The 18,903-nt window shown below is 36.6% G+C and overlaps 1 protein-coding gene across 4 annotated transcripts in view; it reads left to right on the plus strand.

Annotated features, from left to right (window-relative positions):
- The window catches only part of NAA35 (N-alpha-acetyltransferase 35, NatC auxiliary subunit), an 89,933-nt gene that overhangs the window by 10,712 nt on the left and 60,318 nt on the right, over positions 1 to 18,903 (plus strand). For 3 of the 4 annotated variants that reach the window (XM_055578961.1, XM_055578962.1, XM_055578964.1), the window contains exons 3-6: positions 4,473 to 4,506; positions 11,792 to 11,906; positions 12,691 to 12,765; positions 14,620 to 14,787. In XM_055578961.1, the coding sequence (XP_055434936.1) occupies positions 4,473 to 4,506; positions 11,792 to 11,906; positions 12,691 to 12,765; positions 14,620 to 14,787 (392 nt within the window). The remainder of the gene's footprint in view (positions 1 to 4,472; positions 4,507 to 11,791; positions 11,907 to 12,690; positions 12,766 to 14,619; positions 14,788 to 18,903) is intronic. The other variant, XM_055578963.1, reaches the window with a different exon arrangement.

Here is an 18,903-nt window from a genome sequence, read left to right on the forward strand (position 1 = left end):
GTCATGTATTCACTTAATGCCCCTTCTTTCCAGTACTGAACCCTAGCCTTCAAATAACCTGTCCTGGAGATTTTTTGGTTTGCCCCTTTCAAGGAAAATCTTTAGTATTACCCAAGGTGAGGGGAGGGGTAGTTATCCTGATCTGTACCTTAGGGCAGGGCTTTGGGCTGTCTAATGGCTCAGTTCTCCACATTTCAGCCTGTCTTTATCCTCACTTTCAAAGATGATTGATAAATCAGATTGATTTTGGCTTTCTCCACTGCTGGTAGCTCAGATGGTAAAGGATCTGCTTGCAGTGCGGGAGACCCCAGTTTGATCCCTGTATCAGAAGATCCCCTGGAGAAGGGAATGGCAACCCACTCCAGTATTCTTGCCTAGAGAATTCCATGGGCAGAGGAGCCTGGTGGGCCATAGTCCATGGGGTAGCAAAGAGTCTGACATGACTGAATGACTCAAGCTTCACACTTCACTGCTGGTATTATTTTTCTCGAGTTTGCTAAGAAATTACTTGTCTTTCTTTTTCCTAGTTTCCCTAATTTTCTTGTATTATTTTTGCAACAACTAGTTTTTCTCTTCCTTAAGGTTCATAGTTTTCTTAAAAAAATTTTTTTTTTCACCTTAATTATTGAAATAAAATTTCAGGAGGGAATTAAAGGTTGTTGCATGTGTTCAGTTGGCCACCTTTATCCCAGAGGTAAACTTTAATTCATCTGTTAATTATTACTGTATAATGATACTGGAATCCAGCTATGTCATAGATTCAATAGGGCCTTCATAGTGAAGAAAGCAGCAAATTTAACCATCATTTATAATGTTATGTGTAGACATATTTAGAGATCTGTAACTTCAGTGTACAAATTATGTTCTTATTTGTAAGATGGTAAAATATCAAATAGTTGCATGTTTTTCTCATCCTATTAGATTACTTTTTTCCAGGAGAATGAATATATGCTTCAGGTGCTTAGCACTGCTGCAAATCCATACTCCAGGTACAAGTTATAGTTCATTGTTCATTTCCAAGGCAAAAGGGAGGATGTCCTAAGGAACTTTACAGAGTCATCTAGTAAAACCCTTCATTTTTCAGATGATGAACTCAGTGTCCAGAGTGATCTACTTGCTCCTAGTTCTCTGGAGTGTTCAGTGAAACTGGTACCCACATCTACTGTAAAGTTTATGATAAATTATTATAGCAGTTCTCAAATTTTTTGGCATCAGGACTACTTTACATTCCTAGAGAATCCACCTGCCAATGTAAGAGACACAAGTTCGATCCTGGATCAGAAGCAGTCCCCTGGAGAGAGGAATGGCTATTCACTGTAGTATTTTTGCATGGAAAATCCATGGACAGAGGAATCTGGTGGGATGCAGTCCACAGGGTTGCAAAGAGTTGGACATGACTGAGCATGCAAGCACATGGGCTTTTTAAAGTGTTGTTTATGTGTGCTATATGTATATTGATGTTTATTAGAATTCGAAGCTGAGAAATTTTTAAAATATTTATTTGAAAATGATAATAAACCCTTTGCGTGTCAGCATAACATTTTAAAAATGAAAAATGTATTTTTCAAAACAGGACAGCTTTGAAGAGTGGAGTATAGTATACGCCACTATATACTATTTTCAGGTATACTTTTGAAAATCTCTGATGTAGGCATAATAGAGGGTACCTGAATTCCATAGCGGCTTCTCATTCAATCTGTTGCCACATGTTGTTTTGGTTGAAACATTAGAAGTAAATCTGGCCTCACAAAATATGTAGTTAAAAGATTGGGGAACTTTTTAGGTAATTTGCTACTACACCAAAACTTTTAACAGGTGATAGTTTCTTAAAGATTAGTTTGCAGTGTGGAATCTGAAAGCCTATCAGTGGACCTTTCATGCTCTGTTACATAATGTATATTGGTCTGTCTAGAACTTTGGATCTTTTATCCATGCCTAATTTTGTGACATGCATTATCATTTGCAAAATATTGGTTTAGTGAGTTAAGCACATCTTCCAGGTGTTGACACACTTCATTATACAATATTAAACAAATTTGTTAATAATATCAGCACCAGTATAATCAGGAAAGCCTTTTTAAGTATTGGAACACTGTCAAGTTCACAGCGGCCGAAATGTGTTTTCCAGAGTTCTGATTGTTTTTTTTGAAAGTTCAAATTTTGTCATTGGCAATAAATCTTATTGGTTATTTTCTTAAAGTGACAGACTCTTATTTAAAAAAAAAACAAAACTGCTATATTGTCAAGTTCAAATGACTATAACTTGTCATGTTCTTTCCAGTAAAAATGGTGTTCCATGATAACTGTGTAAGAGCTTTTCTTGGATACAATCTCTTACTTTGGTAAGCAGAGGAAGTGTTTACATATGCTTCCTGTTTATCAAATAGAATATTAAAAAGATGTACTCAAGAGATTGAAATTTAATTAGGTATATCAGGACCAGCCCTAGGATGAAATGACTGAGGCACATAGGGTACAAAACTTAAGGTACTATCTGAAAGTACCTCGTTAAATTTTGCACCCTACATGCCTCACTTGCACTTTGGTCCTTGCCCTGAGATTAATAATTTTTACTGTCTCCATCAAAGACTTGTTAAGTTAAAGTGCATGAAAATGAAGAATACGCTGTTTTGCTAGGGACCACTATCTTGATTTGTGCTGAAACTATAGTTCTGCCCTTTTCCTCTTTACACTGTTGTTTTGCATCATCATTGGAAATGTCAACACAATGAAAAAAAACTTTTAGTATTATTACAAAAGTAACTTTAACATTGGGCTTCCCTGGTGGTTCAGTGATAAAGAATCTGCCTGCCAGTGCAGGAGACACAGCTTCAATTCCTGGGTCAGGAAGATCCCCAGAGAGGGAAATGACAACCCATACCAGTTTCCTTGCCTGAAAAAGTCCGTGGGCAGAGGAGCCTGGCGGCCTGCAGTCCAGAGGGTCACAAAAGCATCAGACATGACTTAAAGACTAAACAAAAACAACAACTTTAATGTCACAGACTCCTGGGTTCTCAGACCATCTTTGAGAACTGTTGTATGTTCTGCTTTATTGTAATATTTTGATAAATGTTTCTCATTGATTTATTTGTTTTGGTACATGAAAGTGTTAGTTGCTCAGTTGTGTCTGACTCTGTGACTCCCACGGACTGTAGCCCTCCAGGTTCCTCTGTTCGGTTTTCTAGGCAAGAATACTGGAGTGGGTTGCCGTTTCCTTCTCCAGGGGATTTTTCCCAATCCAGGGATCAATCCTGTGTCTCCTGTGTCTGCTGCATTGTGGATAGATTCTTTACCCACGTGAGCCATTGGGGAAGGTACATGAAACTTTAAAAACCAAATGTTACCGAACTTATAATAAGCTAGGGGGATTAGTAAAATTCTGAAAACTGCTTCTTTATATCTTCCACAGGATTTGACCATCAACATTTAAGCTCCTTAAAAATGATACAGAGGTAGTTCTCATCCTCCTTGCACACTGAAATCATCTGGAGTCCTTTAAAACCACTGTGTAGGTCCCACTCTTAGAATTTAATTAGTTTGGGATGCTGATTGGACATTAGGATTTTCAAAAGCTCTCCAATTTATACTGATATGCAGCCAAGGTTGAGAACAGCTGCTTTACAGGGGATAAACATTCTTGATCAGCTGTTTACTCAAGTGCTTTCTAGCTTATTTAAATCAAGTGTAATTTTAAAAAATGGTTTTTGAACTTCCCTGGTGGTCCAGTGGTTAAGACTCTGCAAAGAGTCTTAACAAAAAATCATAGAATCAAAGAATCATAGAATCAAAAAATCAAAGAATCTGTCCACAATGCAGCAGACACAGGAGACACAGGTTTGATCCCTGGATTGGGAAAAATCCCCTGGAGAAGGAAATGGCAACCCACTCCAGTATTCTTGCCTAGAAAACCCCATGAACAGAGGAACCTGGTGGGCTACAGTCCGTGGGAGTCACAGTGTAACAAAAAGTTACACTGCAAAGGGTGCGGGTTTGATCTGTGGTTGGAGGACTGAGATCACCCTGTAAGCCATGCAGAGCAGCCAAAAAAAAAAAATAGTCTTGACACTGCTCCTGGGACAAAGATTAGATTATGATGCCAAGTGGTTTAAAAACAACTTGAAAAATAGCTTAGAGTTCTGTGGAAAAGTTTATATAGGGATAAATATATTAGCGATTTTTTTTTTTAATGAGTCTGATAATTCTGATTGTATTATTGTGGCCTGTGATGGGTGGGTCACTTACTAAATTCTCAGAAGTTCAATTTATAGTTACTATTTAAATATTCACTGCATAGAAGACATTATATTAGTAATTGAGTAGAATAATATGACCATTTTTTAGAAAATGAAGTATAAAGGACTTTAAGTACATTTTCCAGGTGCTAATATTTTTGTTTGATTTTTTTTCTTAGAAGTAACAGTTAAATATAAATATGGTATTATTCAAAAGATTTTTCTCTTTGTTTCTTTTAGAATTAAAGTTGGGAGAACTGCTTCATGATAAGCTGTAAGTATTTGTATCCTTTGAAGTAGTGTAGTGTAATATTTCTACTTTGTCTTGTGTGCAGTAGTATTCCTTGAAGTCTGAGTAAATTTACCTTTCAAAGCTGTAAGTATAACACTAATTATGTATTTTTTAACCTTGGTGAGCTCTTTTGAGACAGCTGACTTTAGTTGTGATGGGAAGTGGTTGTACCTAGTGAAACTGTGACTTTTGGTCCTTTCCTTGAGAGTAGATGTACAGGATGTGAAATTTATTGAGAAAAGCTGTTGGTTGCATTCACAACAAACTGTGGAAAATTCTTAAAGAGATTGGAATACCAGACCACCTTACCTGCCTCCTGAGAAATCTGAATGCAGATCAAGAAGCAACAGTTAGAACTGGACATGGAGCAACAGACTGCTTCCAAATTGGGAAAGGAGTACGTCAAGGCTGTATATTGCCACCCTGCTTATTTAACTTATATGCTGTGTACATCATGAGAAATGCTGGACTGGATGAAGCATAAGCTGGAATCAAGATTGCCGGGAGAAATATCAATAACCTCAGATATGCAGATGACACCACTCTTTTGGCAGAAAGCGAAAAAGAACTAAATAGGCTTTTGATGAAAGTGAAAGAGGAGAGTGAAAAAGTTGACTTAAAGCTCAACATTCAGAAAACTTAGGATCATGGCATCCGGTCCCATCATTTCATGGCAAATAGATGGGGAAACAATGGAAATAGTGGCAGACTTTATTTTGGGGGGCTCCAAAATCACTGCAGATGTTGAGTGCAGCCATGAAATTAAAAGACGCTTGCTCCTTGGAAGAAAAGTTATGACTAACCTAGACAGCATATTAAAAAGCAGAGACATTACTTTGCCAACAAAGGTCCATCTACTCAAAGCTATGGTTTTTCCAGTAGTCATGTGTGGATATGAGAGTTGGACTATAAAGAAAGCTGAATGCCAAAGAATTGATGCTTTTGAACTGTGGTGTTGGAGCAGACTCTTGAGAGTCCCTTGGACAGCAAGGAGATCCAACCAGTCCATCCTAAAGGAAATCAGTACTGAATAGTCATTGGAAGGACTGATGCCGAAGCTGGAACTCCAATACTCTGGCCACTTGATGCGAAGAACTGACTCATTGGAAAAGACCCTGATGCTGGGAAAGATTGAAGATGGGAGAAGAAGGGGATGTTAGAGGATGAGATGTTTGGATGGCATCACTGACTCAATGGACATGAGTTTGAGTAAACTCTGGGAGTTGGTGATGGATGGGGAGAGCTGGCATGCTGCAGTCCCTGGGGTCGCAAAGAGTCAGACACAAAGTGACTGAATTGAACTGATTGGTTGCATATGTGACAGGCTGGTTGATGACCAGAAACAGATGAGTAAATGCCTAGATAAAAGTAGATTGAGAATCCCTAGGTAAATGAAAGGAAATGCTTAATTATATGTATACTCCCGTAGCCGCTGTTTCATATGCTATGGCCAGACTCAATTTTCAAGATTGGAGGTATGAAATTTTAAATTAGTAAGTGGACAAGATTGGATATTTGGTTAGGAGAAGTAGAATTTGAAATTTAGTTCTTCTAAGACTTGAGTGATATCAGTGTCATCTGAAAGAGTTTTTAAAACATAGTTTGCTGGGACCCGCTCCCAGAGTTCCTTATTTAGTAGGTCTGGTGTGGGATCACAGAAGTTGCATTTCTGACAAGTTCCCAGGTGAGATTGATGCTGCTGATCTAGGGACCACACTTTGAGAACATCATTATTTGATGCCACTGGCAGTTATAGGAAGGATGTAATGAAATCAAACCGTAAGCTAGTTCAGGAAGGAATGTGACTGCTGACTGTGGAATAGCATTTGAGAAGGATCACAAGAGGAACATAATCCTTTTCGTTTCTCTAGGGTTTTAGTCATTGAGCCCAGGGATCATGATTACCAGCAGCCTACCATGACCATCTCTTAAAATTGTATCCTTTTAATCCATATCTTCTTTTAAGTGTCATTTCCACCCCCTAGCATGTACAGTCTTCTAGCCTTCTATGTAACCTACCTATGTAATTTAGTTTCTTGTCCATTTCCTGCCACTAGAATGTGAGCTTCAGGAAGTGGTCAGATTTGTTTTCCTCCCTCATGTATCTCAAGTGCCTAGAACAGTGCCTTGCAGGTAGTAATAGGCACTGAGCATTTGTTGAATGAATGGAATAGCTAACTTGTTGCTATTATAGTTTCTATGGCAGTGTTACTAATTAGACAAATATCTTATTGATCTAGGGTTTTAATTGTGCCCATAACAACTTTTCTTTAGTTGTTTTCATATAGTAATAAATGGATACTTTGTATTTTAACAGATTTAAACATTAGGGATGAAGCAAAACTTCCCATGATACCTTTTCCCCCACACAGTCTCTGCTCCTTGTCTGGATAGTCATTGTTATAAAACTAGTTAGTTGCAAATGGGGATATACGGAGCAGTATTCAACTATGCAGTTTTATGTAAAGGGCTCCAGCATCTGCCAAGGTGTCTGGAGCCAATCCACTGTGGATAGAAGGGGTCGACTGTATTGTACTGCAGATTTCTTTCCCATTCACTATATCCTAGAGTTCTTTCCATTTTAGTATGTAATAGTTCTACCTTGTTCATTTTAAAATTGCTTTTTATTTTATAAAATGACTATCATAATTTGTTCATGGTATCCCTATTGATGGACTTTCAGATTGCAGCATTTATTGGTAGCGTGGGAAAATTGAAAAATTAAGTGTAAATTTAGTTTATTCAACTGCTTTATACATAAATATGTGCAGATAATTTTGAAGACAGAAGCCTAGAAATCAAATGAATGGATTTTAATGGAGTCAGCCAAATTTCCCTCACAAAAGGCTTTATCAGTTTACACACCAACAGTATATGAGAGTATGCTTGCTTTTTAAAATTTTCCTTACTCCTCCCCCCAAAAAACCATCATTTTGTTTTGCATTACTTGATTACATTTTAATTTTTATTCATATTAATAGTTTATATTTTCTCTTTTAATTGTTCATTTATGTCCTTTGCCTACTTTTCTTCTGATTATTTGCCTTTTCATATTTTTATGAGTTGGGCTTCCCATGTGGCTCAGTGGTAAAGAATCCACCAGCCAATGTAGAAGATACAAGTTCGATCCCTGGGTCAGCAAGACCCACTGGAGAAAGAAATGGCAACGCACTTCTGTATTCTTGCCTGGGAAATCTCATAGACAGAAGAGCCTGGCAGGTTGTAGTTGATGGGGTTGCAGAAGAATCGAACATGACTTAGTAACTAAAACAACAACAAACATTTGTATGAATTAGTTGTATTTTCTGTATACTAACTTTTTCAAAATAGCCTGTATTAAAAGTATTTCCCCCAGATAATTGTCTGTATTTTAACTGACAAGTTTATTGTTGCATGTAATTTTTTAATATTTTACACAGCTGGAGTAACCCAACTTTTTTCTTCATAGCTTTGTAAATTATTGAAAAATTTTTGTTCATTTGTTTGTCTTAGGTTTAGAACGTAAATCTGCCTGGGGTTTGTTTTTAATTGTGTAAATCAAAGATTTCACTTTTTCATGATAGTTAACCACTTATCTTAATAGTATTGATTGACTAATGCCCTGATTTTCCACTAATTGAAATTCCATCTTTATCATCTGTAATTCTTACATGGAATTACATGGATTACATAAATCTGCATGGATTTAGATTGTTTTCTCTTGATCTGTGTATGCTAGAATGCCTTTAATTAATACAGGTTTATAGTATCTGATCGGAGAAGACAATGGCACCCCATTCCAGTACTCTTGCCTGGAAAATCCCATGGACAGAGGAGCCTGCTAGGCTGCAGTCCATGGGGTCGCTAGGAGTCGGACACGACTGAGTGACTTCCCTTTCACTTTCCACTTTCATGCATTGGAGAAGGAAATGGCAACCCACTCCAATGTTCTTGCCTGGAGAATCCCAGGGACGGAGGAGCCTGGTGGGCTGCCGTCTATGGGGTCTCACAGAGTCGGACACGACTTACATGCCTTAGCAGTAATCCATTGTATTAGGTTGGTGAAAAAGTAATTGCAGTTTCAGACCATGAATTTTAAAGCATTATAACTCGGTTCAAACATATCTTTACTCATGAAAATAGAAACCATTACAATCAACACATTTTTGCCAATGAGAAATAAGTTTATTTCTGTAGCATAAAAATCCGTGCTTTGGGACTCAGCAAAATTTGGAAAGCCTCCTGCTGGTTGCAGAAGCATTTTCCCTGCAAAAAGTTGTAGAGATGCTTGAAGAAGTGGTAGTCAATTGGCAAAAGGTCAAATGAATATGGTGGATGAGGCAAAACTTTGTAGCCCGGTTCCTTCAACTTGTGAAACATTGGTTGTATGATGTGTGGTCAGGCATTGTGGAGAAAAAGTGGCCCCATTCTGTTGACTAGTGCTGGCTGCAGGTGTTGCAGTTTTTGGTGCATCTCATCAGTTGGTTGAGCATACTTCACAGATGTAATGGTTTCACTGGGATTCAGGAAGCGCTCGTGGATCAGACTGGCAGCAGACTGCCAAACAGTGACGGTGACCTTTTTTTGGTACAGATTTGGCTTTGCAAAGTACTTTGGAGCTTCTTCTCAACCACTGAGCTGGTCATCATTGGAAGTTGTATACAGTCGACTTTTTGTAGCACATCACAATCCGATCGTTGTTGTTGCACAGAATAAAAGGAGATAACACTTAAGAATGCTGATTTTTTTTATTTTTGGTCAGCTCCTGAGACACCCACTTATCGAGCTTTTTCACCTTCCCAGTTTGCTTCAAATGCCAAACCACCATAGCATGGTCGACGTTGAGTTCTTCAGCAACTTCTCGTATAATTGTAAGAGAATCAGCTTCGATGATGCTCTCAGTTGCTAGCTGTCAACTTCCAACTGCCAGCCACTGTGCTTCTCAACCTCAAGGCTCTCATCTCCTTTGCAAAACTTCTTGAACCACCACTGTACTGTACATCTGTTATCAGTTCATGGGCCAACTGCGTTGTCGATGTTGCAAGTTGTCTCCTCTGCTTTACCACCCATTTTGAACTCAAATAAGAAAATAGCTCAGATTTTCTTTATGTCTTAACATCATTTCCCTAGTCTAAATTACATATAAAATAAACATCAAGTAATAAGTCATTAGCAAAAAAATGCAAAGTGAGAAGTGTGCATTAAAATGATGTATAACATAATCACATTTATTTAAGAATATTTTCTAGTATCAGCAAATTTCAATAGCATCAGTTCAGTTCAGTTCAGTCGCTTAGTTACATCCGACTCTTTGTGACTTCATGAACTGCAGCGTACCAGGCTTCCCTGTTCATCACTAGTTCCTGGAGTTTACTCAAACTCATGTCCATTGAGTCGGTGATGCCATCCAACCATCTCATTCTCTGTTGTCCCCTTCTCCTACTGCCTTCAATCTTTCCCAGCATCAGGGTCTTTTCCAGTGAGTCAGTTTTTCCCATTAGGTGGCCAAAGTATTGGAGTTTCAGCTTCAGCATCAGTCCTTCCAATGACTATTCAGGACTGTTTTCCTTTAGGATGGACTGGTTGGATCTCCTTGCAGTCCAAGGGACTCTCAAGAGTCTGCTCCAACACCACAGTTCAAAAGCATCAATTCTTCGGCGCTCAGCTTTCTTCCCAGTCCAACTCTCATATCCATGCATGACCACTGGAAAAACAATAGCCTTGACTAGACGGACCTTTGTTGGCAAAGTAGTGTTTCTGTTTTTTAATATGCTGTTGAACTTTAAACAGGAAAGTTCAGCAATGCAAAACCACAATTACTTTTCCACCAAGCTAATATATGTACCACATGTTCTTTATTCATTTATCTGTCAGTAAATATGTAGGCTGTTTCCATATCTTGGCTATTGTGACTAGTGCTGCTGTGAATAAAGGGCTGCGTGTATCTTTGAATTAAAGTTTTGTCTGGATATATCCCAGGAGTGGGGTTGCTGGGTTATAGGGTAATTCTGCTTTTAGTTTTCTCAGTAACCTCCATACTGTTTTGCATATTTACATATTTATGTACCAACTTTCTTACATACTTGCTTACCATACTTAACGTACCAATTTACATTCCCACCAACACTGCAGGAAGGTTCCTTTTGTTTTATAGCCTCTATAGCATTTGTTGTTTGTAGAGTTTTTAATGATGGCCATTCTGACTGGTGTGAGGTGATATCTTGTAGTTTTCATTTGAAAATCACTAGTTAGCAGTGTTGAGCATCTTTTTCATGTGCCTATGGGCCATTTGTATTTCTTCTTTGTAGAAATGTTTAAGTAGGTCTTCTGCCCATTTTTCAGTTGGATAGTTTTTATTGTTGTTGAGATGTATAAGCTATTTGTGTTTTGGAAATTAAGCCCTTTTTGGTTGCATCATTTGCAAATATTATTTCCCATTCGGTAGGTTGTCTTTTTGTTTTGTTGATGTTTTGTTTCATTTTGTTTTTGGTTTCCTTTGCTGTGCAAAAGCTTGTAAGTTTGATTGGATCCCATTTATTTTTCTTAATATCTTACTGCTGCTGCTTTTCTGAGAGAAATGATGTAGTGTAACATATATAGATCTCTTTTATTTTCCTAGTAATCTATTGGCTTAGACTAAGCAAATTAGAAAGTCAATAGCTTGATGGCCAATCATACTTTCTTTTAGGTTCTTCATTTTTCATATCTCAATTAAAGATATACTAACTGTTCAGGCCATACTGTATCACAGTTAATAAGCCACTAATACCAGACCATCAGGATTTCTTTTTTTTTTTCCTTATGTAATTGCCAAAACTTTGGGCATTATAGATGGTGATGTGCCAGATTTTTAGACTTTCAAGATGTAAAGAAAATGAAAAATACCTGCAAGTTATATTTGATAATGATTATTCCAAACATACCTTTCTAAGTGTTAAATAAAGAAGGCAAAATGAAATCCATTGCTGATCAGTTGATCTCTTTTTTCCCCAAAATCTTCTAATGTGCAGAGTTTTTGAAGGAAGAACGAAAAACAGCTTTTCTTTTAATTCTTTTCCTATAGTGCATGTAAAATGATTTGAGTGACAAGCACATGGAAGGAATTTTATGTTGAAGGAGGATTATTTAATTGAAATAGAAGTGATAGCAAGTTGTGGAGACTAAATACCTAGAATAGGGTAGTTATTTGAAGTATTCAATACTGTAATGATTTTTGTACCATTGTGGGAATCTGGATAAGCTTATTCGTTCAAATATAATTTGTAGAGTCAATTTTTTTTTATTGCAGATTTGGTCTTTTTGAAGCCATGTCTGCCATTGAAATGATGGATCCCAAGATGGATGCTGGCATGATTGGAAACCAAGTTAATCGAAAAGTTCTCAATTTTGAACAAGCTATCAAGGTTGTTACCATTGTGCCTTTTGTGTTTTATTATTTGTTATTCATATGTTAAAACATTTTGATTAATAATGGAAATCAAACTTAGTATATCAAATTTTCCTAAATGCATCTCGGCTATGTAAACAAGTTAGTTATCTGTCTGTGGAAGTTTTAACAAAGGTCTCATTAAAAGCTTGTTCTAAATTTGTATATGCATGCATTTTTTTAATTAATATTTGAAAGTGTTTTGAGTATAAATACCAAGGTAATTGATTAAGGATTAAATTTTAACTATAAATATATTAAGTAAAATGCTTGTAGTGAACTAGAAATTTACTCAATGAGAATTGATTTAGAAGTTCATTCATAGTTGCCTCAGAGTTTAATTTTGCATATTTTTTGAAGAAAGATATGTTAAATAAGTGGAAACTGTTAAAAAATTTATGACATATATCATTTTAAGGAAAATGAAAAAAAATTTTTTTTCTTTGTAAATAGTTTCAGTTCATTAAAATGCTTCATATTTATTAAAGTTCAAAACTAATTTTAACTGTGCTTTTTAAATATTTGTTAGTTTGACTCATTTTTTTATAAAGGCCTTTATTCTATTTCATATTAGGCTTTTATTTTTAGTATTGACTTACTTAAGATACATTATTTTTAAGAATACAGAGTTAATTTGGCCCCTTAGTTTTATCAGATGATGAGATAGAGTTTTCTTAGAATTTATACTTTAAAATATTTACTGTACATAATAACCATACATTTTTAAAAAGCTTATATGTCATATTTCCCCTTTCTTTTAGGATGGCACCATAAAAATTAAAGACCTCACCTTGCCTGAATTGATAGGGATAATGGATACATGCTTTTGCTGTTTGGTAAGAGTTAAGATAGCACTATTTGTTAATTTTAGAGCTGTGGCTTACTTGAATTTCAGTTTGAAAGTATATACACCATCACTGAATATGAAATATATATAATTCTTGGCCTAGTAAGATGTATGTAAGATTATTAGGCTAAGTTATGCTCTAGGAAGCAGCTATTTTATCTTTTCATCTGGGTGATTTTAGGTTCTCATCTTCTGGAAGGATATTTTCTTTCCAAGAAAGATAATAATATACAGCCATTATCCAAAGTACCTTTTCTATTCTCACGGTACCCAGGAAAACAAATCTGTAATTTAAAGGTTCTGTAAGTAAGCATGATATTTAACCAAAGAGAGTTTTGGATTGGCTTTGAAGAAATTTTTTTCCTATTCTAGGGAAAATTGAAGTAAACCGACCATTTTATACTATGAGGAATTTTATTTATTTATTTATATATGTGTACTGGATAGATTGTCTTCCTAGACAATGTGGTTTAATTGTGGGAAAACTCTCATGTGTACTGCTCTTCTCCCCCACCCCACCCCCACTTTCTGAGTGTCCCTTTCTTTTTTAAAGTTGATATTAAATCATTATCTTTAGACATAATGTAAAATGTCTTCATTTGTGTGTCTGGTAAAATATTCATTGATTACCAGTGTGTATGAAGTATTTCTGTTATGTGTTTTATGTGTATATTTTTTACTTTGGTCTTTTACATCAGCTCTGTGAGCGCTCTGGTATCATTCTTACCTATTTGCCTACTATTTGCCTGGAAGGGGCATAGTGAGAATCCTGATCCTTCTTCCTCCAAAGCTCTTTCCCTCAGAAATATTTTTATTACTCTTTGGCCATTTGTAATTGTAGTAGAATAGGCTAAAAGGGGGCAAGATGGAGGATTTGTGTCAAAGTTGAGGAACAGTTCTATGAGAGTATTGGGGCTGTATCTAAGTTTGGACTTTAATAGGCAGACAGTTTTTAGTCTGGAGAGTCTTCTGCACACTAGTAATACAAAATATGCATTTTAATTAGAGCAGTTTTCATGTGCATTTCTCATTTTGTAATGTAGTAGTTTTCTTGCTCTATTGCAGAATTCTTAGACTAAGTAGAAATTAGAATAAACACGGGCAAATTGCTTATGCTATTTCTTTATATGTAAGATGAGAAAAACACCACCTTTCTCAAAGTGTTAGGGAAAAAATGAGATAAGATACATGCAAAATACCTAGCATAGTACTCAAATATCATAGATTACTCAGTTTTGGTTGCAGTTCTTCTGGCTTCTAGCTCAGGGTACTTGGCCCATGGTAGTCACTCAGTAGAATAGTATTGCATGATTATTTTTGTGCTTTAGAATGATCCTTCTTATTGGGAGTATTGAAGTAGAGGTGGGAGGCAGGAAAACAGTTGGCTAGTTTCTTGTGGTAATCTAGGTGTGATATGAATCTCTTGACTGGATTAGTAGTAGTTCGGATGAAAAAGAAGAGTTGAATGAATGGCTTAAGAACCTGGTTGGCTCTAAAATTGTGAATTCCTTAATTTCATGGGTTTTTATTTACTACATTGTAATAGAATTAATAGTGTTTGGATATGAAGTAAGGAGGGACTCTAATTTCATTAATTTCTAAATATTTTGCAAACTGAATTATATAATAAAAGAATGCTTTCCATATCTATAACTTTTGGGTAATCATATTTTTAATTCTTGGAAGACTTTGGTCAATGAAAGTGGATTCAGACGCTTTTCTTTTCTGATCTTCCTTTTAATCCTCTTTTAAATCTTGTGACTAATCATATTTATTTGGGCCTGTGTCTGGCCTTTGTTGAATCAGACTTTTCAGACTTGTGCATTCTTTTATTTCTTTATAGATAACATGGTTAGAAGGCCATTCCTTGGCACAGACAGTATTTACGTGCCTTTACATTCATAATCCAGATTTTATAGAAGATCCTGCCATGAAAGCTTTTGCTCTGGGTATCTTGAAAATCTGTGACATTGCAAGGGAAAAAGTAAATAAAGCTGCTGTTTTTGAAGAGGTAAGATTTTGTTATTTAAGAATTCCTGAAACTCATTGGCCACCTTCATCTTAATATGTATTCTGTCAGTACCATTCATTGAATATTCATTATGTACAGAGATACTTATTCTGGATGTTGTGGGGATTCACAAAGAAAATAGAAGAGATAAGCTTGTCCCTTAAGTCTCTTATAAATTATAAAAGTTAATTTCAGTCTTTGGAGGAAGGGAAAGGAAAACAAAAGTTATGAAGAATAGTTTAGAGTATAAACTTTTTCTTCCACTTAGTACCTCAAACTGAGGAAGTGTTTTACGTTTTAGTCATAGAAAGATTTTTCCATTTATCATTAAAAAAAAAGATTATAGACTCTGTGTATTTTAAGGGGAGATGTGATAGCATTTGAAACTAAGTTAATTTTGTTTCTTTCATTTGTTGAAACCGTTAAATTTCTTTTTCACACTGTTACTGATCCAGAATAAATATCTTAGGCTCCAGCAATGGTTCAGGGTGTAAAGCTTTTCTAAATTTACATTATATATGTGAGAATAATAGCTAAGTATACGCCTAATGTGAGTTCCACATTTAAATGTGTGGCTTATGAGTTGTTTATGAAATACTAGGTATTTCTTAAACACTCATTGGTTATTCAGCTATATATTTGAGCTGATACAGGTAGAAAATCTTTAACATTTGGATGGAATTTTTTAAAAGATTAGTTTGAGTTAAAAAATGAGAAGAGACACACAAATTATTTTAAGTATTCCCAAAAGGACATTAAAAATCAGTGGGACAGAGAAAGGGTTTATTTACCAAATAGTTCTGGAATAATTGGTTGGCACCCTTGAAACTTACTTGATCAGCATTTTACATCTGCCTTGGTCCATTTATGTTGCCATAACAGAAGACCATAGCCTGGGATGGCTTACGAACAATTATTTATCTCTCATAGTTCTGGAGGCTGAGAAATCTAGGATCAAGGCATCAGCAGATTTGGTGCCTGGTGAGGGCCTGCTTCCTGGTTCCTCTTTTAACTATGGCCTCACAAGGCAGAAGGAGGGATGGGGAGTTCTCTGGAGTCTCTTTTATAAGGACACTAAGCTCAGCATTCAGAAAACTAAGATCATGGCATCTGGTTCCATCACTTCATGGGAAATAGATGGGGAAACAGTGAAAACAGTGTCAGATTTTATTTTTGGGGGCTCCCAAATCACTGCAGATGGTGATTGCAGCCATGAAATTAAAAGACGCTTACTCCTTGGAAGTAAAGTTATGACCAGCGTAGATAGCATATTCAAAAGCAGAGATATTACTTTGCCAACAAAGGTCCGTCTAGTCAAGGCTATGGTTTTTCCAGTGGTCATGTATGGATGTGAGAGTTGGACTGTGAAGAAAGCTGAGTGCTAAAGAATTGATGCTTTTGAACTGTGGTGTTGGAGAAGACTCTTGAGAGTCCCTTGGACTGCAAGGAGATCCAACCAGTCCATTCTAAAGGAGATCAGTCCTGGGTGTTCTTTGGAAGGAATGATGCTAAAGCTGAAACTCCAGTACTTTGGCCACCTCATGTGAAGAGTTGACTCATTGGAAAAGACTCTGATACTGGGAGGGATTGGGGGCAGAAGGAGAAGGGGACGACAGAGGATGAGATGGCTAGATGGCATCACCGACTCAATGGACGTGAGTTTGAGTGAACTCTGGGAGTTTTTGATGGACAGGGAGGCCTGGCGTGCTGCAGTTCATGGGGTCGCAAAGAGTCGGACATGACTGAGCGACTGACTGAATCTCATTTATGAGGGTCCCACCCTCATGGACCTTCTAAAGGATCCATCACCCAGCACTATCATGTTGGAGGTTGTTTCAACATAAATTTTGAGGGCACCCAGTCAGTCTATTGCAGTTGGTTGATATGTCTTAAGTCTCAGTCTGTAGGTTCCCTCTCTTTTTTATTTTTTTAAGCCTTGCAACTCGTTGTTAAAGAACTCTCCCAAAGGCTCCACCTCCAGTTGCTATCACATTGGGCATTAGAACTTCATATATTAATTTGGGAGTGGGAGGGGGGCACAAACATTCAGTTTATAACAACATCAAAGTAAATTGTAGAGAGAGAAAATATTTTAGATATAAAATTTGCTTAAAAATCAGAAGGCAGTTTATAGAAATAAAATGGCCATTAAGTGTAAGATGTTTAACCTCATGTTAGAAACGCAAATTAAAACTGTGAGATACCATTTTTTTTTACCTATAATAGGCACTGACATGCTAGGGGGATGTGTGTGGGGGGGGGATATGAATAGTCATTGTTTTCCTTTTTTTTTTTAACTTTAAAAAATTTTAGTTGATTTGGAAATGTTTTCCAAATAACAGCAGTTAACAGCGATAGCACCAAGAACACTCAGATTCAGTTGCTGTTAACCTATCATGTCATTTTTCACTTTTTCTTTCATGTATGTATGTATATATGTATCTTTTTCTGAACTATTGGCGAGTGAGCTGTGTACATTTCGACCTTCTCTGAGGCTTCCCTAGTCGCTGAGAGATTAAAGCGTCTGCCTGCAATGCGGGACACCCTGGTTCGATCCCTGGGTCAGGAAGATCCCCTGGAGAAGGAAATGGCAATCCACTCCAGTATTCTTGCCTAGAGAATCCCATGGAGGGAGGAGCCTGGTAGGCTACAGGCCACGGGGTTGCAAAGAGTCGGACACGACTGAGCTACTTCACTTCACTGAGACACGTCAATAAGCACCTCGTAAGGAAAAGGACACGCTCATACACAACTACAGTGCAATGATCTACCTCAGCAAATCTATGATACCAGTCCACTACCTACCCATATTCTCTGTCAGTTGACTTAGTAACGTCCTTAGTGTTTTTTCCCTACAGTGTGGGATCCAGTCTAGGATCATGTCCTACGTCTAGTTGCATATCTCTTTAGTGTCCTTTAGTTTACAACAGTTCCTCATCCTTTGTCTCTAATGACATTGGTATTTTTGGAAAACACAGCCCTCTCCTGCTTTCCTTATTTAATAGAATGTTCCTTACTTGGGGCTTGTCTACTCTTTCCTCATGATTAGATTTATATTATGCAGTCCTGGCTGGAATATGATATGAGTAATAATGTGTCCTTTTTATGGTTTCATATCTGAGACATAGAGTGTCCATTTGTCCCTCCATGGTAATGTGACTTTTTCACCCCATCAAGGTGCTTTCTGTTACCATATGGTTACTTTAAAAAAAAAAATTATTGATGTGTAGTTTATTTACATTGCTGTGTCAGTTTCTGCTACACATCATAGTGATGCATTTATACAGTTATACATGTATATACACATTCTTTTTCATATTATTTTCTTTTATGGTTTATCACAGGATATTGAATATAGTTCCCTGTGCTAGACAATAGGACTTTGTTGTTTATCTGTCCTGTGTATAATAGTTTGCATCTGCTAATCCCACAGTCCCAGTCCATCCCTCCCCTGCCCTCCTTGGTAACCATGAAACTGTTTTCTATGTCTGTGAGTCTGTTTATCTTTCATATATAAGTTCATTTGTGTCATATCTTAGATTTCACTTATAAGTGACATCATTTGGTATTTGTCTTTTCTGATTTACTTCACTTGGTTAGATAATCTCTAGGTCCATGCATATTGTTGCAAATGGTATTCCATTCTTTTTTATGGCTGAATCTTATTCCATTGTGCATATATATGTGTGTATGTGTGTATATATACACAGACATACACATACACTGCATCTTCTTTATCCATTCCTCTGTCAATGGATATTTATGTTGTTTCCTTGTCTTGGCCATTGTAAATAGTGCTGCAGTGAGCATTGGGGTGCCTGTGTGTTTTGAATTATAGTTTTGTCTAGATATATGGCCAGGAGTGGGATAGCAGGATCACATGGCAACTCTGCTTTTAGTTATTTTGAGACGCTTCCATACTGTTTTCCATAGGGCCTGCACCAGTTCACATTTTCATGGTTACTGTTTTTAATCTTGTGTATATAGTAAGCAATATGTAGGGAAACTCTTTAAGATCACGTAAATATCCTGCTTATTAAAAATCTCTCCATATATATATATATATATATATATATATATAGTATCCATTCACAGTACTTGCTTGGACTAATCTTA

This window comes from Bubalus kerabau, chromosome 4, assembly GCF_029407905.1.
Source record: "Bubalus kerabau isolate K-KA32 ecotype Philippines breed swamp buffalo chromosome 4, PCC_UOA_SB_1v2, whole genome shotgun sequence".
In the NCBI taxonomy this organism is placed as follows: domain Eukaryota; kingdom Metazoa; phylum Chordata; class Mammalia; order Artiodactyla; family Bovidae; genus Bubalus; species Bubalus kerabau.